At 49.9% G+C, this 8,648-nt stretch overlaps 1 protein-coding gene across 2 annotated transcripts; it reads right to left on the minus strand.

Moving 5' to 3' along the window:
* Positions 1–1,030: 1,030 nt before the first annotated feature.
* On the minus strand, positions 1,031–8,038 carry ICMT (isoprenylcysteine carboxyl methyltransferase). Of its 2 annotated transcripts, XM_008051155.1 has the most exons (5): positions 7,946–8,037; positions 7,466–7,571; positions 6,881–7,050; positions 5,421–5,638; positions 1,031–2,179 (listed from the first exon to the last, which is right to left on the minus strand). In XM_008051155.1, exons 3-5 carry the CDS (start codon positions 7,044–7,046, stop codon positions 1,997–1,999), a joined length of 567 nt encoding a protein of 188 aa, XP_008049346.1. In that variant the 5' UTR covers positions 7,047–7,050; positions 7,466–7,571; positions 7,946–8,037; the 3' UTR covers positions 1,031–1,996. The 2 variants fall into 2 exon arrangements, with proteins under 2 accessions (XP_008049346.1, XP_008049348.1); XM_008051157.2 differs by lacking the exon at positions 7,466–7,571 and having other exon boundaries at positions 7,946–8,038.
* Between the last annotated feature and the right edge of the window lie 610 nt (positions 8,039–8,648).

Raw genomic sequence — 8,648 nt, forward strand, 5'->3', positions numbered from 1 at the left:
GTCCCAGAGGAGGCGCCAGTCAATGTCCCACTGGGGAGCCACAAGCCAGAAAAATGGGCCTCAGGCAGAGTCCCGCCAGCCTCCCAAAGCGCGGGATTACAGGCCGAGCTACCGAGCCCGGCTGACCAGGCCGAACTTAAACTCCTGGGCTTCAGTGATCCTTTCACCTTGGTCTCCAAAGTGTTGGGATTACAAGCATGAGCCACTGCACCCAGCCTTTCTAGTTCTCAAATCAGCAAGCAACCTACCAGTCATCAACAAACCCATGAAGCCTCTTTGGTATATAGAGCAAAAAAAAAAAAAATTAATTAAGCCATGAAATCTAGAAATAAGTCATATTTCTGAGATGGGAAAATGCTTTTTTGAACATACATTTTAGGTATCTGACACAGTTAACCAAACGTCTGCCCATTTTGTGTAGTTTTTTTTTTTTTTTTGAGTTGACCTCCTGAGTTCAGGCGATCCTTCTGCCTCAACCTCCCAAGTAGCTGGGACTATGGGCACACGCCACCAAGCCCAGCTAATTTTTAAATTTTTTGTAGAGACAAGGTCTCACTATGCTGCCCAGGCTGGTGTGTAGCTTTTATACAGAACAGATTTCACTGATGTCTCCCCCTTATCTGAGTATGAGAAACATTTGATATTGTTCTTCAAAGTCCTCACAACACCCCTGTGAGGTAGGTGGTAAAGACCCCATTCCACAGATGGGGAGGTCTAGGCACGGAGAGGTTTAGTGGCTCCTCACAAGCCGCATGGCGGGGGCAGAGCAGGGCTCTGGCCAGGAGCCGCACTGCCTTCACATCCATACTTCGCTAGTGCCACCGCAAGCTGCACAGAAGGGTCTCATGCTGACGCCAGGCTCCTGTCTGGCCCATAATCAACCCAGGGCCTCGCTTCTTGAAGCTTCTGACTCCTAGAGCCGGCTGCTCTCCCAGACTCACAAAAGGAGAACACTGACCGGGTCTTGCAGGGTCCTGCTCTGCCTAGCATTCTTTTGGAGAGTTGCTGTGCATGAATTTGTAATTGTATATGCGCAAACCCCTTTGGAAAACAGTTTGAAATGACATTAGGGACAATGCAATTCTGAGAACAGAACACGGAAAACCAAAGTTGACAGGTTTACACGGAAACACTAGACGCTATGGTGAAATGCGGAGGAAGTGCCCAGTGAGTGGAGAGCTGTGCTTTGCAGTGGTGAACAACACCTCACACCGAGCAGGCATTCAGTAAGCACTTCTTGGATCAAAGAAAGGTGATACTTCTTCGACCTGTCACCAATGACAAGAGATAAAGAGCCAAGGCCCCTGGGAAAATCCAGTGGCCACGGTCCTCTTGGCCTGAGGGGCCGTGGTCACAAAGCCACACCAGCCAAACAGTCTGCAGGTGTCTATGCTCACTCGCTGCCAAATTAAGAGCTGGCGCTAAAAATGCCACGTGAGCCCCTTTGCATACTGCTACTTGTAAAAATAGATCTGCAACTATGACTCGGTATATGAAGAGCCTAAGCGTCATTTCAAGAAGCATCTTTCAAACCATATAGATGTTCATGCACTGAAGGACGGAAATAAAGGGGTGAATCTGCGCTGTTTGTGTTTTTCGGTTAACCTCAGGGTTTTCAATGCGTGTCTGACACCCATGAGCAATGATGCCCACTGCCCCTCGCCCCTGGAGAATCGACAGGAGAGCAGAGCCCACCTCTCCCAAGGAGCCCAGGATGACCCTCCCACACCACGGGGCATGGCCTCGCTCTCACTGGCCGGGCGGAGGGCACTGCTGATATTGCTGGGACTTGTCTCTCCTTCTTCGCTCACCCATGTCCCACCTCGACAGACGGCTCCGGTGGGGCTTTGGTCCTCAAGCCTGATCACTTGGCCTTGCGGGACAGTCCAGAAGAGTAAGTAGTGGCATATAAAATGGTTAAGGAAATTCATTCCACAGCAGCAGTTTGGTCCTGGGCTGCAGGGCTCAGAGGCCCCCGGGCACCGGGCCCTGCCCATCATAGCTCCACCTTGACTCCCTTTATGAAAGGCAGGCCAGTGGGCACCCTCTTCTTATACGCCAAGTACTCCTCTCCAAAAAAGTGAATTAATGAGATTTCTTCTTCCTCTATTCGATCACGGAAGAAGCGCCACACCGTCAGGGCATAGGCGATGCCACAGATGGGGTTACACAGCATTACCTGACGGAGGAACACCAAGCTGGTCAGGGTCACAGCAGGCTGACACCGTGTGCTTTGGCAAACACCCGTTTCAAACACCCAGCAGATTTCCATGCCCAGGACCCAAGAGATCCTCTTAAAATCCCATCAGGGTCTCTGGGAGGCTGGGCTCACTAACTGAAACCACATCATCACTGTCACCTTGGAATAAACACTCATCACTGCAGCCCTTTCCATCCACTCCTCTGCTGCTCCTCTTATGTGAGTGAGACCTAAGCATGACAAGGCACTGGGTGCGGTGGCTCATGCCTGTAATCCCAGCACTTTAAGAGGCTGAGGCAGGAGAATCGCTTAAAGCCAGGAGTTCGATGCCAGTTTGGCAACATAGCGAGACCCTGTCTCCACAAGAAAAAAAAAAAGAAAAGAAAGAAAGAAAAAGAAGGCTGGGCACGATGGCTCACGCCTATAATCCCAGCAAGCACTTTGGGAGGTCGAGGTGAGAGGATTATCTGAGTCCATGGGTTCGAGACCAGCCTGGGCAACTTGGCGAGCCTTCATCTCTAAAATAAATCAAAAAAATTAGTGGGGCGTGGTGGCACATGCCTGTAGTTCCAGCTACTTGAAAGGCTGAGGTGGAAGGATTGCCTGAGTCCAGAGGGTCAGCGCTGGGGTGACCATGAGCATGCCACTGCACTCCAGCCTGGGCGACAGAGTGAGACTCCAACTCAAAAAAAAAAAAGAAAGAAAAAGAAAATTAGTTGGGTGTGGTGGTGCATGCCTATAGTCCCAACTACTTGGGAGGCTGAGCCAGGAGGATCTCTGGAGCCCAAGGGTTCAAGGCTATAGTCAGCTATTTGCGCCAATGAACTCCTGCTTGAGCGACAGAGCAAGACCGCCTCTAAAAAACAAACAAAAAATAGAAAGCGCCAACACCTGACCCCCAAGACCACAGCCTAGTTCTCAAGCCTGGAAAGCAGCACCTCGCCTACTTCCACCAGCTTCCCACCTTCCCTCGGGCTGCGACCACTGTGCCTCTTACCTCCTTTACTTCAGGGTTCTTCCCCACCTTTTGTGAGTTGGGGTCCCTTACAGGCATGGTCAGAAAGTTTCTTTTTTTTTTTTGAGTTGGAGTCTCACTCTGTTGCCCAGACTGGAGTGCAGTGGCACTATCACAGCTCATTGCAGCCTTGACCCCTTGGGCTCAGGTGATCCTTCCACTTCAGCTTCCCAGGCAGCTGGGAATACAGACATGCAACACCATGCCTGGCTTATTTTTTTGCTTTATTGTAGTGATTAGGTCTTGCCATGTTGCCTAGGCTGGTCTCGAACCTATGGGCTCAGGCAATCCTCTTGCCTCCGTCTCTCAAAGTGCTGGGATTATAGGCATGAGCCACTGTACCTGGCTGTTCCTCCACTTTTAAGAGCATCTTCCCCACGGATGCAGCCAACCAGTCCTTCGAGGCCAAAATGCATGCCCAGCTCTTTAGGGAACCACTACCCCAACCCTGTCCACTGCCACTTGGCAGACTGATGTCCTAGGATGTATCTTCCCCAAGAAGATACTTCCTCCCACAGAAGTAGACTCGCATCCTACTTTCCTACCAGTGCCCATCTCCCGCTCCCGGTTCCATTATCGAGCACTTCTCATGTTCCCAGCACTGTGCTAAGCCTTTTACAATAATTAAGCCGCTCAATCCCCGTAGTTGACCTTCAAGGCAGTGCTACTATCCTCACCTTATTTTTTTTAACTTTATGTTTTTTTAGAGAAGGGGTCTTGCTCAGCCTAGACTCAAACATCTGGGCTCCAGCCATCCCCCTGCCTCAGCCTTCCGAGTAGCTGGGACTACGGGCACGCAACATCATGCCTGGCTAATTTTTAATTTTTTTTTGTAGAGACAGGGGTCTCACTATGTAGGCCAGGACTTTGGCCTCCTAAAGTGTCGGGATTACAGACAGGAGCCACCACACCCAGCTATTTGCACTTCAACATGTCAGGAAAGGGAGGTCAAGCAGAGAACGTCAGAGCCAGGCTGACCCAGCAGGTGACTCCAGAGCCTGTGCCTTCTGTGTGGCACATCCACGTGGCTTTCTGGGTGTCCCCTAGGTGGGTTTCCCAAGTGCATTACTGAACCATGAAATCATTCAGTTTATCATGAACTGTGATACAAATAAGACAGAAAACGGAGTATTTTGCACATAGCAGGGTGAGCATTGCTACAGAAAAGCCATGTCTATACACATGTGTGTGCTGGGGCCCAGTGTAAAAAACCCTTGGTCAAAAACGTATGAACAATTCTAGTCCTAGAGCACCTGGAGACACAGGAGCAAGCACTTATGGCAAATGACACCACTCGGTGATCTCCAGTGATCCCAGGGAATGGAACTTGTTAATGAGGACATTTTACCTGTCTCAGGAATACAGTCTGAAATTCAGTGCTATATGATGTTCCCCTCAACTGTACTGCTGGGGGTCGCCAGAGAGTCACCAAGGACCATGCACTGCTAATGGGAGGATACCTGGGGGCTCCGACTCAATTTGCCCAAAGACATGACGAATTTTCCAAGCGCTGTTCATTCGCCAGCCAAGGCTTTCTAGGACCAAGAGCACAGACTCAAGAGGCAGCTGTCAAGAACAAGGACTTGGCCGCAGCCTGAGACAGAACAAGTCTCTGCAGCTCCCATTAGCCTAGCACATGACCTTGGCCTCATTAATACCCATTTCTGATGAGAATCAGCTAGGCCGCCACAGGAGTGGTAGAGGGCGCTGCCTCCCCCAAGTCCCATCTCCGTCAGCCCCACGGGGCACCCCAGATCTAGGTTAGAGAGGCAGAGAAGGGGCACGGCAGGTGCGCTAACAACACCGAGAACCACCAAGGCTTTACGTACTTGGTGCTCTTGACTTTTTTTCAGTTAACACTTGAAACATGTCAGGGAGAACACGGAGCTATTTGAAGGAGACCAACAGCCTTGCGAATACACTGAAAACCGCTGAGTGGTATATTCCGAAATCATGAGTTTTATGGTATGTGAATTACAAAGATGTTTCAAAAAAAGGCCGAGTGTACTGGCTCAGGCCTGCAATCCCAAAACTTTGGGAGGCCAATGGGGGAGGATGCTTGAGCCCAGGAGCTCAAGACCAGTCTGAGCTACATGGTGAGACCTCACCTCTACAAAAATAATCATTTAAATAATAAAATAATAAAATAAAAAATGTAAAAAAAAAGATAAATAAAGGAAACTGGTGCCCTATTTAATACTATACCTGGGTTCCAATACTCCAGTAAAACCACCCAACATAAGAAGGATGCCGGAACCAAGCGTACACTCCACCTGTCACCAGAGTATGGGTATCTGATTTTTCATTTTGTACCACGTGGTTGAAATTGGAACCAGCTGTAAACATGGCTGCCTTCCTCAGGCATTCTCCAAAGACCACCATCAGCAGCCCGGTGACGCTGAGCCATGTGACCTGCTTCAGTTCTGCAGGGGAGAGACATTGATGACAAATGGAGAGTGAAGAAACTGGCCTACTGAGCTCCCTCACACTGTTTAGAATTAACCTATCTTCCCAAACAAGGATAGAAACATCAGAAAACATGCTCATGGGCAATCAGCATCTGTTATCACACCAAAATTTAACAAGAAAGCACACTTCCCTACGTTGTACTGTTCAATTGCTTACTTTTAAAATAAAAAAAATTTCAATTTTTTTTGTAGAGAAGGAATCTCGCTATGTTGCCCAGGCCAGTCTCAAACTCCTGACCTCAAGCAATCCTCATGCCTCAGCCTCCCAAAGTGTTAGGATTATAGGTATAAGCCACTTCACCCAGCCTCTATTTACTTCAAAAAGCCACCAAGTCAATTAAAGCCACCTGGGCCATGAACTGGTAATGGTCCGTGGCATGGCAGGAACCGGGCTGCACAGCAGGAGGTGAGCAGCACGCAGAGCTCTGCCTCGTGTTCGATCAGTGGGAGTATTAGATTCTCATAGGAGCATGAACCTTACTATGAACTGCGCACACAAGGACTCTAGATTGCAAGCTCCTTATGAAAAGCTAATGCCTGATGACCCTCCCTCCCATGGAAAAACTGCCTTCCACAAAACCAGTCCTTGATGCCAACCAGGTTGGGGGCAGCTGATTTCAAGCATCACGGCTAAGACAGTCTCCCCTCCCAGAGCTAATGGGCTCTCTGGTTCACATCAACCCCCCCCCCCCCCCCCCCCCCCGTCACATGCTCATTCATGTCCTTCACTTGGGAACAAGTACAGCTACAAAAAACGCAGAGATGGGCCTGGGGTTTCCACCCTGAATCCTGGAAACCACATATGTTTTATTTCATCAGCAGTGGAAAGTTCAGTTTTGGAGCAGATTCTTGATGTGGAGGTTTTTGCTAGCAAACTCTTCACACGGAATTTCTCAAGGCACAGAAAATGACTAGACCCAAATCTCACCTGACTGTAAATGAATTTACAACTATGGGACTTCATACTGCACTACGTCATGCAGGATTTAAAGTAAAAGGTCAATGCGTCCCTGATTCAAAATCCAGAAGCAGAATTCATGAGCGGAGCTCATCCTTTATAAATAGATTAGCGAGGACAGAGGTCTGGGGGAAAGCCCTCAGGGGAGATTAACCTGAAAGGTGAACCAGTGTCACTGCCCTCAGGCTGAGCGGGAGCCACCCTTCTCCTCTCCAGAGGGGAAGGTACAGGGCACTAACCTGGCCAACAGATATTTTCAAGTGTGAACTCTATCCAAGAAGAAAGAGCAGCTACTGTATACTCCAGGCTGTGATTCAGGAGAAAGGAATCCAAGGACAGACTTTTAGGATTATTGACTGCTGTCACCAAGTATTCAGAATAGTGGAACAAAGACAGGGAGCACATATACCTAGGTAAAAACAAAAAGAGAAAGAGATAAGTTGGGGCACGGGAACCAAGTCACCCACAAATGCAGAGCGAGGTCTCCTGCACTGTCCCTAATGCTGAGAGGTCCTGTTCTCACTGCCTGAGAGTGGACACCAGGCACCTGCCTGTAGCATTTACTCCCTCGGGTTTGCAGAACATGGGGTTCGCAAGGAACTATGTTTGTGAATGCCACAGGCAAAACATTCCATAGGTGAGGGAGGCATTATGGTCTCTTCAATCCTCTTAAAACGGCACTACACACAGGAAAACATGAGAGGGAAACAGCAACATAAAGCAGTGATGTATGTTGGGGACAAAATTGAACAAAACTGAAATAATTCCAGCAAAGGAGGATTAGATGGCTCAAAATGTTGATAAGAGGAGATAAAACTTTTTACCTTGAAGCCACTGGTTCATATCCAGGTCAGACTAGAAGGCTCAAGGGACTGAAAGCATAGTGTAGGGACAAAGCCTACACTGGCTGTGGGGTGCACTAGATGTGACCTAATAGAAATTAGAGATGAAAAAGGCCTATGAAGACAAGCCACAGCCTTGCCCCTTCCCGCCACCAAGGACCTGTCCCCCTTCCAGGAAGGGCTTGTCATGTTACTAAATGCTGTCGCTGCAGCTGAGGATGAAGGCACCTTTGGGGGCACACCAGGGAGACCTGCTTCTGCCTGGTACAGAACCAACCAACAGGCACAAGATTACGAGGGCTGAAATGTGGGCATCTGGGTAGAGGCCAGGCGCCTTCATTTCCACAGACCGCTAAACAGCCTTCTGCCAGCCAGAGATGACAGGGATGAGGAAATGCCACGACTGACCCTCGGATCTGTCCACCCTCGCCTCAAAACCGTTATTCCCAAAGTCCTTCTTACCAGCCAAAGTGACTCCAGGAAGACTGGCTAAAACTTAGCAGCATGCCGCAGCCAAACACAAAGCCAAGGAAACAAGCTCGGATGGCTATCTGAAAAGGACCCAAGAAAAGCTCAGTCACCCACCGTCCTCAGAGCACAGACCCGGGTTGCTGGCCTTCCTGGGACAGGCAGGCCCCTGGCAAGCAGATGGGGCCGATTTGCTCAGAGGCTAGCAGCGAGAAGTAGGGCGACCAGAGTTCAAATCCTGCACCTTCCCCTCTCCGGCTCTGTGGCCCGAGGCAAGTTATTTCACCTCTCTGGATTTGTTTCCTCATCTCTTCCGTGGGAATAACAACAGTACTTACCTTTCAGGACTGCTGTAAGTACTGCCCGTGTAAAGCACTTACAAGTAACTGCTATCTACATCTAGCTGCCATTATTATGATTCCTCTGCTGTTCTCATGCAGGGCTGGGACACTGCGGAAGCCTAGTTTGTCGGCGGGAGTCTCCCAAGTCGGTGCAGTTCATCTGGTCAGGGGCCCCCCGGACTCCATACCCAGCCCACCCACGTAACTGCGGGGCCTCTGGCCTCAGACTCGGCAGCAGGCAGTGTCCACACCTCGAGTGACATAAAAGAACTCGCGGCCTCGCCCGATGCCGCCCCACGCGCGCTGCCACTGAACGCCCACTCCTCGGGTGGGGGGCGCCCGGGAGGCAGGGTCCC

The sequence above is a fragment of the Carlito syrichta genome, unplaced genomic scaffold (genome assembly GCF_000164805.1).
Source record: "Carlito syrichta isolate Samal-C Ts95f unplaced genomic scaffold, Tarsius_syrichta-2.0.1 Scaffold168988, whole genome shotgun sequence".
NCBI lineage: Eukaryota > Metazoa > Chordata > Mammalia > Primates > Tarsiidae > Carlito > Carlito syrichta.